This window comes from Triplophysa dalaica, chromosome 2 (assembly GCF_015846415.1).
Source record: "Triplophysa dalaica isolate WHDGS20190420 chromosome 2, ASM1584641v1, whole genome shotgun sequence".
In the NCBI taxonomy this organism is placed as follows: domain Eukaryota; kingdom Metazoa; phylum Chordata; class Actinopteri; order Cypriniformes; family Nemacheilidae; genus Triplophysa; species Triplophysa dalaica.
The window spans coordinates 10,223,982-10,237,011 of NC_079543.1; the positions used below are offsets into that span (position 1 = coordinate 10,223,982).

At 37.9% G+C, this 13,030-nt stretch overlaps 2 protein-coding genes across 5 annotated transcripts; one reads left to right on the forward strand and one right to left on the reverse strand.

The window, feature by feature from the left end:
- Nucleotides 1-83: 83 nt before the first annotated feature.
- On the forward strand, nt 84-7,657 carry clgn (calmegin). 3 transcript variants are annotated; one of them, XM_056729689.1, is made up of 15 exons: nt 84-322; nt 1,348-1,521; nt 1,653-1,726; nt 2,043-2,101; nt 2,239-2,380; nt 2,503-2,584; nt 2,772-2,964; nt 3,233-3,422; nt 3,998-4,111; nt 5,036-5,192; nt 5,289-5,504; nt 5,608-5,724; nt 6,171-6,348; nt 6,439-6,557; nt 6,632-7,657. In XM_056729689.1, the coding sequence occupies exons 1-15, from the start codon at nt 164-166 to the stop codon at nt 6,710-6,712; spliced, it is 2,055 nt and encodes a 684-aa protein (XP_056585667.1). In that variant the 5' UTR covers nt 84-163; the 3' UTR covers nt 6,713-7,657. The 3 variants fall into 3 exon arrangements, with proteins under 3 accessions (XP_056585667.1, XP_056585659.1, XP_056585676.1); XM_056729681.1 differs by having other exon boundaries at nt 91-322; nt 6,436-6,557; XM_056729698.1 differs by lacking the exon at nt 84-322 and adding an exon at nt 665-824 and having other exon boundaries at nt 6,436-6,557.
- Nucleotides 7,658-7,692: 35 nt separating this feature from the next.
- Nucleotides 7,693-12,286, reverse strand: scoca (short coiled-coil protein a). 2 transcript variants are annotated; one of them, XM_056729705.1, is made up of 4 exons: nt 12,099-12,286; nt 9,692-9,763; nt 9,518-9,598; nt 7,693-9,295 (listed from the first exon to the last, which is right to left on the reverse strand). In XM_056729705.1, the coding sequence occupies exons 1-4, from the start codon at nt 12,160-12,162 to the stop codon at nt 9,153-9,155; spliced, it is 360 nt and encodes a 119-aa protein (XP_056585683.1). In that variant the 5' UTR covers nt 12,163-12,286; the 3' UTR covers nt 7,693-9,152. The 2 variants fall into 2 exon arrangements, with proteins under 2 accessions (XP_056585683.1, XP_056585691.1); XM_056729713.1 differs by lacking the exon at nt 12,099-12,286 and adding an exon at nt 10,588-10,746.
- Nucleotides 12,287-13,030: the final 744 nt, after the last annotated feature.

Sequence of the window (13,030 nt, forward strand, 5' to 3'; positions counted from 1 at the left end):
TTGTTTTTTCTTTTTAATTTGGCCGTTGCTCGGCTCCTGTGGCATCATGGGATAGAAAAGTGTCTATCCGATCCACACTCACTAATCTCGGCGGATGTAGTAGACCATCCGGGTATTTTTCGGCTACTATTTTTTGCATCCTGAAGTTTCGGATATACTATTCATGCATCATACTCATTTTCGCCTACTATATAGTACGGAAGTAGGCGATTTCGGGCGCAGCACTGGTGCACTGGAAATGCTGCGGGCGCCATCTTCCGGCGAGACGGGGGAATTTCATTTAGCGCGAGCATCACGAGCGATAGATGGCAAACAGCTAGCCGTGAGTGCAGATCGGTTGTACACTTGTTATTATCATCCAACATGGGGTTGAACAAGTGCACTCAATAGTCTCCACTATGAGTTCAGAAACTACAATAAATGGATGTCCCCTCAAATAGTGCACTATAATAGCGTATAAGGGCTATTTCGGACACTATATAATCAAGGACATAACTTGAGGAGTGTATTATTAATTTTCGATAAATATCACAGGGAGTTGGGTGTGACATTTAAATATTGGGTAATAATTCGAGGATTAAATAATAACGAATACTTTAATTAAACGAAAGGGTTATTTAGAACTGGGGTTTCTGGACTTTTATTTTGATAGGTAACGCGGAAGTGGTTTTATCACGTTGGTGCAGTCATCAGTTGCGTTCAGATAACACCCTCTATCGTTCTCATTCATAGCAATTTCTTCGCGCCGAAACACTGGCTGACAAAACTATCCGTCTGAACTTCAGTTGACCGACAAATTGCAAATATTTATTGAACTGGACAAGGTAAGCGAAGAAGACGAGCAGGTTTCTGTCTTACATTGTAACTGTCGATCACGCAGGCGGGCACATAATCTTCATCACCATCATCATCCAGCTATCGGTACAGCAGCTAGCCAGAATCGTATTTGTTAATGACGAGAAGACTGTTTTTGACTATTTTAAACCACCCAAAACCAACTAGATCAAAGTAATTTTGTTTGACGAAAGCAAGTCGAAGATTAGCTGTATTTTGTTTCTGTTTTGTAAGACATGTAACGCTAGGAGTTCATGTTGCATTTTTGCTTAATGAAATCCGTATAACAGTCAATAGTTGATCAGACACGAACCCTTCCTTTAAAAATACTGAATCTTTAAACAAAAATGTTGCCTTCTGATGGCAGATGGGTCGATCAATAGCGGGGCCGAAATGTCATGGAATCGGACGCTTGTCAATTAAGAATGAGAAGCTTTGACGCTGGTTATTTCATTCAGAAGTTATTTATACGATAACAGTTAACTTATTTGGTTTTGCATTTTTCTTTTGTAGATGCGGTTGCCTTGGAGTTGGACGTGTCTTTTGTTACTGTCCATCTCCATAGTAACCTGGGCCCAGGAGGAGGAACTGGAGGACGAAGAAGATGCTCTTGTGGAGGATGTTGATGTGGACATGGAGACAGACAGTAACGAGAACACGGAGGCAGACACTAATGTTTCTTTCCAGGTCAGACAACATTATTTAATAAAATAAAAGGCTATTATTTTGAAATGATGTAAGAGGAAGGCTAAGTTGTTTGATTTCATATTAAATTATGTGTTATTGTAAATATTCATTAGGCTGTTTGATATGCACAGGTAACATACAAGACCCCAGTTCCGACAGGAGATGTGTTCTTCGCCGAGACGTTTGATGATGGCTCTTTAAGCAGGTTTGTGAAGCCTAGCAAAATGTTGTTGATCAGTGTATTTCATAAACATTATTATTATTATTAATAAATATGTCTTTATAACTGTTACATATGATGAAATGTAGTTAGTATTTACAGTTTTTGAATATTTATGGAGAGGTAGATTCTGAATGTGACCTAAGGGGAACTTCCACTTTTGTGAGATAACCTCCAAAATTTGATCAAAGGTTTAGAAGAAAGTCAAAAATTTGATCGAAGTCACTTTAATGGTGTAATCCTTTTTACGTAATTCTCGTAATTTGTTGGATTTTCATGGTGCATGATTGTTTTTCTGTAGCTGGCAGCTCTCTAAAACAATGAAGGAGGATGCCGACGAAGATATTGCAAAATACGATGGTTAGTTTTTAAGCATGGCTTACGTGCTTGAGAGTGTATCGATCAATGTTTGTTTATAAATTTAGTTGAAAATCAAATTTCATGTGAGCTTCTGCTTTTCACTCCATATTTTTGCGATTATTTTATCATTCGCCTAGGTAAATGGGAGGTTGAACCCCTAAAGGAAAACAAGGTGTCCGGTGATTTGGGTTTGGTGCTTAAGTCCCGTGCTAAGCACCATGCCATTGCTGCTCCGCTTAACCGACCCTTCGTCTTTAAGAACATGCCTCTCATCGTCCAGTGAGTGTATTTTCTTTTACAGGTTTTTGTAACAGTTAAATGTACAGCTATATAGATTTGTATGATGTCTTGGTGACGCACAAATATAACGCTTTTGCATTCTGACAACCTGAACTGTGCAGATACGAGGTCAATTTTCAAGATGGCATTGACTGTGGAGGTGCTTACATCAAGCTTCTGTCAGACTCAAAAGACTTGGAGCTGGTTAGTTCATTGTTCGATCGAGAGCTTCATATTGTAAAAACTAAATTAAAAAATTTGAGTGTGGTTAAATACTGTCCATCTTTAATATCTATTTCTATTTTGAGAAATAAACAATATATTCAATACAGATTTCAAATACAAAAGGATGTGAATTAGTGAAATTACCTTTAATTGTTTTGAATCATAGGAGCAGTTTCACGACAGGACACCATACAGCATCATGTTTGGGCCGGATAAATGTGGAGAGGACCACAAACTGCATTTCATTTTCAGACATACAAATCCCCTTAATGGAGATATAGAAGAAAAACATGCCAAACGACCTGATGTTGATCTGAAGAAGTTCTACACGGATAAAAAGACTCACCTCTACACTCTTGGTGTGCTTTCTCTCTAGTACTTTTATAATAAAAAGCATGTTGAAATCTAAACAAATGAAGCAGAATGCCTTTCGCTGGCCAGTTAATTCAAGCATATTATAAACATATCATTATTTGCGCATACAGACTAGAAAAAAATATTATTTATGTGTAAGCGTTCAAATTTAAAACAAAATAAAAAATGGGAAACTGACAGTCAATAAAAAAAAAATACATATAAATGCTGAATTACTTAATGATGATACGTGCAATTGTTCTGTTTTCTCAGTTTTAAATCCAGACAATAGCTATGAGGTCTTTATAGACCAGTCAAGTGTTAGCAAAGGAAGCCTGTTGACGGATGTCGTTCCACCTGTGAACCCTCCCAAAGAGATTGATGATCCCAAAGACTCGAAGCCTGAGGACTGGGATGAGAGAGCCAAAATCCCAGACCCAGAAGCTGTCAAACCTGATGACTGGTTAGAATATTAAGCAATGTCAAAATGCAAATCAAGTAATTTGTGTATTTCCCCATTGTAACTATTTGATTTAGAAAGTTTTTTGTGATACATTAGGCTACGTTGTTTAGAATTGCCTTAAATAAGTGTATTTGGCCAGAGAATGGGGTCATTTTTAAAGGCACTTTATAGCATTTTTAACAAAGCTGCTTTACAGATATTGATAGTAGTGCTATGGTGTAAACGTATCTTATTCCGTTTTGTGCAGTTTCAATGGAAAACTGTATTGGTTAATGAGTAAATGTCTTTGGGAAAAGTCCTAGAATGGTTGCTATGCTTTTGCAGTAGATGCAGTGTCCTTAACATAAAAAAATACAACCTTGCATGCAAAATGCTGTTTGCGAATGCATCTTGCAACAAACACAGATTGCCAACCTCCACCCGAGCCGAGCATGTTATCCTTTGAGTTTTCAAGTATGAATGTGCATCTGGGTTTCATCAACATGGAAGTAATGAACTGATAATGGAATTAAGTGATCTTGTCACAAGAATAGCAGTAGGAGTGTATTAAGGCTCCTATTCTTATCTCTCTCTAGGGACGAGGATGCCCCAGCTAAGATTCCCGACCCTGATGCAGTGAAGCCAGAAGGGTGGCTGGATGATGAACCAGAGTTTGTGTCTGACCCCACCTCAGAAAAACCAGATGACTGGTAAGAACAACAGCTGTTTCCTTTGATCCATTGCCTTGTGTTAATGTTCCTTGAGGAGTTTCACTATTTGGGTTGGGGTTGTAATCAGAGCAGGTTTATTTGCCACTGTAAATTTTGAGCACTTGGGAATGACATCCTCCGCTAGTGTGGTTTTGTAACTACAGTTATGTGGTCTTCACATTTAAGGGAGCTGAAAATCATAGTCAATGATTTGGTTTAGAACTTTAGATTTGAACCTATTTGGTTTAGATACGTCTATAACTGTACCGGCAAACCAACCTTGACAAAGATTTTGGGTAGGATGCCAAAATAGGTTGGTAATAAGGTCTTATACATTGTGGTTGTCCACAAACGTAGAGAGTATGGAAATTGACCCATTACACACCCCCGTGGGGCACCAGTGTCCGTGACTAGATGCATGAATGAAATGGGTCTTTTTCTACAGTATGTGCAGTGCCAAAGAGGACACACTGAGTTGAGCCGTCAATGGATGATTCATACTTAAGATCTAGAATGGTAGTTATACCTGTGAAACACTCATTCTTGGAACAAAAGCCCAAAACAAACCCTTTGTTTTGTAACTAAACACTGGGTTCCAGTCTGCAAGAAACTGCTGAACACTCCAGAACAAACTGATTATCTGTTTATCTGATACAGAGTTTTTACAGCAAGGACAGGTTATGTTTGTTTAGCCCTCATCTGTGATCAGGGTGGGGAAGGTCTAACTTTCCAATGAACAGGAGTACCCACTAGCTTCCCACATTGTGCACTAGCAAAGAGACAGAAATTGGTGGGAACTGCTGAAGCAGTAGTATTGATATAGTTATCAGACAATCATCTTTAATACTTATGAAATATTAATAATACTAAAATCAGATTTGCTTCTTTTTTTTTACTGCCATAAATGTTATTTCTGTGTCTCAGGGATGAGGAAATGGATGGAGAATGGGAAGCCCCTCAGGTGCCAAACCCAGTGTGTGAAACCGCTCCGGGCTGCGGTGAATGGAAGTCACCCATGATTAATAATCCTGAGTATAAGGGCAAATGGAAGGCACATCTCATAGACAACCCCAATTACCAGGTACCAGTATCTAAAATCATAAATTTACACCTTTTATCAAGCTATGTCACATTTTGCCACAGCTTTGCTGTAATAATGTAATCTAAATGTTCACAGGGTGTGTGGAGTCCACGAAAGATCGCAAACCCTGACTACTACGAGGATCTTCACCCGTTTCGAATGGTGTCATTCGGAGCTGTGGGTCTGGAGCTTTGGTCTATGACCTCCGACATTTACTTTGATAATTTCATTATTACTTCTGAGAAGGAAGTGGCAGACCGCTGGGCAGCAGACAGCTGGGGACTGAAAAAGCTTGTTGCTAGCGCCAACGAGGTTTGTCTCTCACACAGAGCTCTGTTGCATGTTCGCTATCTGCATGATGGCTTATTTGCTTTTGATTTGGTTAATATACTCAGACTGTCTCTTTCCATATTAGCCTGGAGTGTTGAGTCAGTTGACGCTGGCTGCTGAGGAAAGGCCTTGGCTGTGGGTGGTTTACATTCTTACCGTTGGTTTGCCTATTGGCCTGGGTGTGCTCTTTTGCTGGCCGAAGGTAAGGACTGAATACATAAATGAAGCAGTGACGAATGCCAGTAAACAATTTCCCTGTCATTACAGACTGTAAATATTTTACTATTTTTATTTGAATCATATAGATTCTTGAGTGCAGTTCATTATTTCTATTACATAATTTATTTTGTGCATAATAGGACACTTCTGTCCTTTCCTACTGTTAAAGTAACAGAAATAAACAAATTCGCCATCAACACACATTTACATGTTACATGTTCTCACTGAGCAGGCACTTTTATTCAAAGGGATTTACAAATTAGGTTTTTCAAACTTCAGTGAGGTCATCAAAACAGATTAACGTTTTGATCGCAAATCAGTCTGGTTTAGCCACAAAAGACAGTTAAGCCATGAACTCTGGTGACTTGACCACAAGAATCTCATTATCTTTTCAAGGTCTCAGCTCACACTTATTTTTATGTGTTGTAGAAGTCAAATGATGACTACGTATACAAGAAAATTGACCAGCCCAAGTCGGTACAAGAGGACGTAGTGGAAGAAGAAGAAGAAGAAGAGGAGGAGGACGAGGACGATGATGACGACGAAGCGGAGGATAAAGGAAAGGATGAAGATGACGCAAAAGCAGAGGATGCAACTGATGCTGCTGGTTTGTGATGGGATTTGTCATGCTTTTATTCTCATTCACTGTTTTACTTTGTAATTGTCTTGTTAATGTTTCATCTTTGTTACTCAGCAGTGGATGAGAATGGTGATGGGATTGAGAAGAACCTGGAAAATGGAGGAGATACAGAAGAAGAAGATGAGGATGAGGAGGAGGAGGCCAGTAAGCCAAAGACCATGCCCTCAGAGGATGAAGTAAGAGTTCAAATAGTTACTAAAGTTTGGATTGATCATAAAGGATAAGTTTATAAAAAAATATTTTATTGCAGATGAAGGATGCTGACGAAGGAACTCAGATCTCAAAAGAAGAACCCAAAGCTGTCAGAAAGAGAAAAGTACGGAAGGACTGAAGACCCCCGGTTTTCCCAAGTTTTCCCTCCTTTCTCATTCCTCTGCCTCTTTTTTGCTGCATGCTTTCGGCAGTATGCCCTTTAGCATGCAAAAAAACGGCAACCCTAGCCGCTCTTCTAAAGAGGTCATCATTCATCTGATGTCATCTCGCTTCCCTTCTTCAAGTCTTCCGCTTCATTCTTATCGGTTACAGTTTAGATTTAAATCTAAACGTCAGCCCTGCTGAGTTTGATCTCTGACTTTTTCCTATTTTTTCCTTTTTTCAATTACAATTCAAGTAGTATCGAGCCTGTGTTTCCCTGCTAGTAAGTGATCAGAGTACCGTGAAGGGAAATATAGTGGCGTTTTAGAAAGAAAAACTAGTTTATGATAACATCTACATTTTAGTTCTTTAAGTTATTAAAAAGGTCAGTTATTTGTGTTATAAGTTAAGAGCTTTTTAACATGATCAAATCACACTGGTTGTATTTATTGTTTGTCCCTCGTTTGACAAAAGATGCAATTGAATTTAGGCATAGGACTTTTAAATCTAGCTTTCTACCGCATTGCCACAGTAAGCAGGCTGTGGAAAAGAGCTCCGTGAGACCAGGGGCTGTTTTTGGCGAAACGTCTAAGTCAGAAGAGTGCTATGAGTGGATCAGTATTACTTTTTTGACATTCAAGTCGTTACGCACAGTCAAAGGTGATCCCAGGTCAGCGTTATCTCCGACACACTAACCGCAGACTATAGTACGCACACTGAAAACTATCCCGCCGATTCCTGTTTGACATTAGACTGACCAACATGTATGAAACTATTGAAGTTTAAAAGCAGACACAAACAAGTAGTTTTGTTTTTCTGCTTTTTTAGGTTACGTGTTTAGCCTTATGAGAACAGCCTTTTGTTTACATGTTTGCAAGCTGTTCATTGCTCTTGGAAATAATAAATATTTACTATAAATGTGCTCTGTTGTCATGACTTCACAAGAAACACAGTGTATGTATTGGGAAATTATTTTAATAAAGGCATAACCGTAACAAAATAAAATGTACACTTTCAGAACAGGCAGTATCTTACATTGAGTGCTTGCAAACATAAATTACAAAAAATAAAAAATGATGTAGTGTTGTCGCAGCCTGTATCTGGCAGATCCTTTTGTGTTCCATGTATTTATATTGACAGATGTTTCACATTAGCAAAATCTTAGCGAAGAGCATCTGTATTTATAGATGTCACTCGACCAGCAGACAGCTTACTGATGTTTAGCCCATTTCCACCAGATTCAAAGATTGTGTTTTTAGAAAAAAATTCTAAAGTATGAGATTCAAGTCAATTATGAGTAAAACATCTTACATCAAAGACTTTTAATCAGTCTAAAATAATTTTAATAGTTACCAAAGCATTGTTTTTATGGGGCAGAATAGGCTGCCGTAGCTTTGAGATCACTTGGATGAATTTCACTCAGCAGTCTCAACCTCACCACAAACAGTAAAAGCCAAACAAACCATTTACTTCCAATATTTGGGTCCCTTGATCTATTCAAACATGAGTAGTGTCCTGTCCAACATAGTGCTGCAGCTTACATCACAAGCCATTTCAATCTACTGATCCAACATGTTTGTGCACTAGCCTGAAAAATTCTACAGTGCATCCAAATATCAAAGACAGTTAAACTAATTTGGTGAGACAGGGACATTTGAAGAATATAAAGTACAGGTACATGGCATATGGGCTGAGTGAGACATTTATCCATAATCTTTTTTTAAACCGTGCAATTAAAAATTAAAGGATGTCTTGCACTTTCAAGTGATCTCTGTGCACATCATACGTGTATGTGCTTTATGCTGCATTGTCATTTACGTCAAACTGTGATGAAAAAAATATGCTTTTGTCGCCCTTCTCTTAAAGGTTTGATGATGTTGATGTGAGGGTCTCAAATTGGTTAATTCATGAAATTCATTACACAGAAGGCGCAACAACACACGCTCTCTGTACTATTCTGATCACTCATTGCTTTTGCATTCTTTAACTTGTAACACTGTTGTCAGCCAAAGATATGGAAATCGGCCTAATCCTGGTCACGTTAATACTTAATAATTCATGGTTAGTCTTACACGTGACTAATTTTAATCTTACTTTTGCTCAACAACACTAGACTTTAGTGCTTTGCGAAGTTATATTATCTGAGCGTTTAGATTTTTGTCAAACAAAATTAAGCATATGTTGATATGCTTACCATGAAAACAATATCGCAGAGGGTTCTACCCTCTCCCCCCATCTCTAAAGGACAGTCTGTTTAGCCCATTCAAGTAATAACCATACCATGCTGATAGATGCTTAAGTATACTGTAAAAAACAAAATACAAAATAAATACAAAACAAACAGCGGCTTATGTTCTGGCTATTATGTATGAATGCTGAAGAGATGAGGAACTATGTAGACAGGATCCAACGATCTCTTATTTCCGTTTGCTTTTGGTATCGGTGGTCTGAAACACGCTGGAGGCGGACATGAGGTTCTCAATGTACTGCCCAAGAACCTGGTTCTCTGATTTGAGCTTAAGGTTCTCTTCCTTTACCGCATCCACACGCGAAGACAGATCTAATGAGGGAGACAGAAAGGAGACAATGCATTAGAGTGCATCACTTAGCTTTTCCAGGCAGCCATTAAGACTGCCGGAGTGGATGGAAGTAGTCTCTGTTGAGGAAAAACAGCAACAGGGTGTTGTATTGCAAAGCGTAAGGACACCACTCACTTTGAATACGATAAAAGGTATGAAATAATGTTTGATAATGTCCAAAAATATGTTAATAAGATGTATACCTTCGAGTGTGTGCTGAAGCTCCAGCACTTGGTTTATAAGCCTCGTCTTCTCTTCTTGCTCAACCTGATTCTCCATATCTCCTAAAACGATACACAAAGACACACAAACACTTGTTGTGAATACCCACAAAATAAAACTACAAAATAATGAATGGAGTTGTGGTTGAAGTTTACCGTCAATCTCACAGTTCATGGTTCCGTATTGGTCTTCGATTCTGAGTCGCAGGACTGTTGGTTCTCCTTCAGCTGTGAGAAATGTCTTTAAATGTTATTTGACAAACATGAATGGTCATTGTCGTCCATTTCATTCGACACTAACAAACTATGAACATGTACCAACCACAAATTGCTAGGGTATATTTCAAGGTAGTCTTTGAATAACTATGGTATGGTATATGGTAATCCATAAACACTATTTGTTTAGGTAACTTAACGTTACCATTGTAATGATTTCTGAGCGAGCAGCATTTTCTGGTCTGTGGGGCACAACAACAATTCTCCTCCACGGGTCATTTATTGAAAATAAATAGTTATCGGCATGTTAATAACTATATTTAAGATGGTTTGTTAAGAAACAATGCTGAGCTTTTTTAAAAGTCTTTTTTTAAGTAATTCCTTCGTCGAAGGCGTTCACAACCAAAATAACTGTTTGCTAAATTAGCAAGTGGCTAACACACAAAACAGCGTGATGCTAACATACCAGACTTCACGTACAGCTTAAATCACCATGATCTGGCATCTCTTAACATTATCTTTTTATTATCTGAAGTCGAAATATCAAATTATTTTGGGTTTTGCTCCGTTTTAACCCATGCCACGTACGTCAACGTTAGTTACTCGGTATAAATTACAACCTCGGGTATTACAGGCCGCTATGAGTCGACTCACCGGGAGAAACAAAAACAGGTGGGACATTCCAGCGATAATATATCAGTTTGTATCCGATTTAAAGAACGGAATTAATCAAATCAAAAGTCCAATATGACAGTAACATCTCTTAACATGCTTTAAACACAATCGCATGTTTAAGATGCTAAACAAGACACGTTGATCCAGACACACATTCTTACCTAATTTAGGAAATAAAGCTTTCACTGTTATTAAATATGATCAAGAAGAACCGATCCTGCGATACAATCCTCCCGGTATTGATACAGACAGTCCGTTACCTCATCAGTTATCTCTCTCTCCTTCACACACACACACATCCACCCATACAATCACACGCACTGCCGAAAGCCGCCGACAGAGGGAGACAAAGTTCACTGTTAACCTTACGCTTTGTTCTCCTTTGCGATATACTACGGTGAATTTTGATACGATTATTGAACAACAAAAACATCATGCCACATAATTTTCAAGAGTAGTGACAGAGAAGGTTTAATTATAGTAACAATAGTTTAATCGTGACATTTGTAGCAAAACAAACTATGGTTATACCACAAAGGGTTATCAATCTGCCAAAAAAAGTGGAAATGGTATAATTTTACTATAATATACCATGTTTATTTTTTCCAAGATAATACCCCAGTTCGTGTTTAATTTAGCCACTACAATCAAATAATGAGTAAAGAATATCATAATAAGATTAGATAGATTATAAGATTAGCTAATATTGGATTTTAAAATTGCATTGTGGGAAATATACTGCACACTGTGGTAGCAGGTCATGATTAGCTTAATGTTTACTGTGCACTTAGTCAACAAAAATGTGAAGTAATAAAATTACACTGACACAAACACAACAAAATTACCAAGACTATTTAGAATGTATTTAAAAGATGGCACCAGGTTAATAACATTTGTTTATTTTGTTAATAAAAAAACATCTTTCATTTATTCACCGTCATGTCATTTTAAACCTATATGACTTTATGCAGAACACAAAAGAAAGATATGATGAAGAACATTGGTGACCAAGCAAGTACTGGGCCCAATGACTTCCATCATATAGACATATAAACCAGTGAGACGTTTCTCAAAATATCTTCTTTTTTGTTTCACTGGAAAAATAATCAAATACAAGTTTTGAACAACATGATCATTTTTATTTGTGCATAAACTGTTCCTTTAACAGAAGAGACCTCATCTCTTCACATGTAAGATCAGGGATCAGTTTCAGTATTATATGTTCAGAAAAGACATGAATTATCTTAAATATGCAGCATTTGTTCTGCTTCCTGCTTTTACACAATCTCCTTTAAGATGTATTCACTTGTGTCTAGTGTGAATCTGTCTCTGTACACACGTATACACACTCACTGCCTCCTATAAGCCAAATTAGATTTCTGACCTGTGTCAACACAACACTGCCTCACCATTCAGACTACAAAACTACATAGCTCACTGTGAGACAGTGATGTTATTGTCCAAACCAGAATATACCTCAACATGACCTACAACCCCAAATCAATTCATTTATATTATAGATTTATATCAAATAAATGTGCACTCACCCACCTGCATGCTAAGGTAGGTACAAGTTTCGTGCACTATTGACACAAGGTAGTTCCTTTTGTGCATCAGTTCCTCCATTATGACAACTCAAACAGGTTTAAGACAAGATGCGTATAAATCTTACCTGTATCATCAGCTAGTGGGATGTTAATAAAAGTCCCGTCGTCTTCATCCACATCTCCCTCCATCACTGAATAAGTGTGTTAAAAAGTTGTATATACTAAATGATTTAGTTATATGTCCTTGAATGTTTATTTCTCTTTTGTGCTCTCTCTCTCCTGTAGTGCACCGTGTTTGTCTGGCTGTACACTCTCAATTATTCACTATCACCACGGTTACCAACCAGACCTGTGTGGCAACTCAGGTAACAAAGCCATAGAAGACCTAGGGCGACGCCTGCTGTGAGATCCAAAGTTCGCTTTTGCTCTTTCTCAGATTACAGAGAGATCCCCCCCACACACACATACAGCACTCACCTTCCCTCCTCGCACCATCTGTTTTATTTCATCTGTGCTACAGTGTGACACATTAACTAAAGGAAGTGTCTGATGGGCTCACACAAACAGAACCACATGGCAGCGCTTTAACTACACTGGTCTAATTGGTTTGCACTTTGATCAGTGTTGTAAAAGAGCCCAGAGTATTTATTACAAGCTACTGAAATGACTCTCTCTGATGCTTTGATTATCAGTGAAGGTACTGTTTCAGTTTAAACTGACGGCATAGGCAAGTTTCTGGAAGAGATTGCAAGCGCTTCACAAGAAAACAGGCTGGATTGTCTATAATGCAAAAGCATGACAAAGCATCTTTCATTGTTAGAAGCATAGTGAAACTTAAATTTTGTACATTTATGAATTCTATCGTGATTTAATGGGCATTATTTAATTAAATCATATTAATCCAATAAACCAAACACAAAATATTGTTAAAACGAAAAGATATGAATTTTTAGGGGCTAGTAATTTTAAATGGTAACGCTATAATGGTGTGTGCATGTGTATATGCAATGCATTACATTAATTTATTAAAGTAAAATATGCATTAAAGTAAAGTTTG

Coding starts and splice junctions, on each gene's coding strand:
- clgn (XM_056729681.1), top strand. CDS start 164: ATGCATCATACTCATTTTCGCCTACTATATAGTACGGAAGTAGGCGAT. Junction 2,102..2,238: donor AGATATTGCAAAATACGATG/GTTAGTTTTTAA, acceptor TCATTCGCCTAG/GTAAATGGGAGGTTGAACCC. Junction 6,558..6,631: donor CCATGCCCTCAGAGGATGAA/GTAAGAGTTCAA, acceptor ATTTTATTGCAG/ATGAAGGATGCTGACGAAGG.
- scoca (XM_056729705.1), bottom strand. CDS start 12,162: ATGGAGGGAGATGTGGATGAAGACGACGGGACTTTTATTAACATCCCA. Junction 9,764..12,098: donor CCCACTAGCTGATGATACAG/GTAAGATTTATA, acceptor CATTTCTCACAG/CTGAAGGAGAACCAACAGTC. Junction 9,599..9,691: donor CATGAACTGTGAGATTGACG/GTAAACTTCAAC, acceptor GTATCGTTTTAG/GAGATATGGAGAATCAGGTT.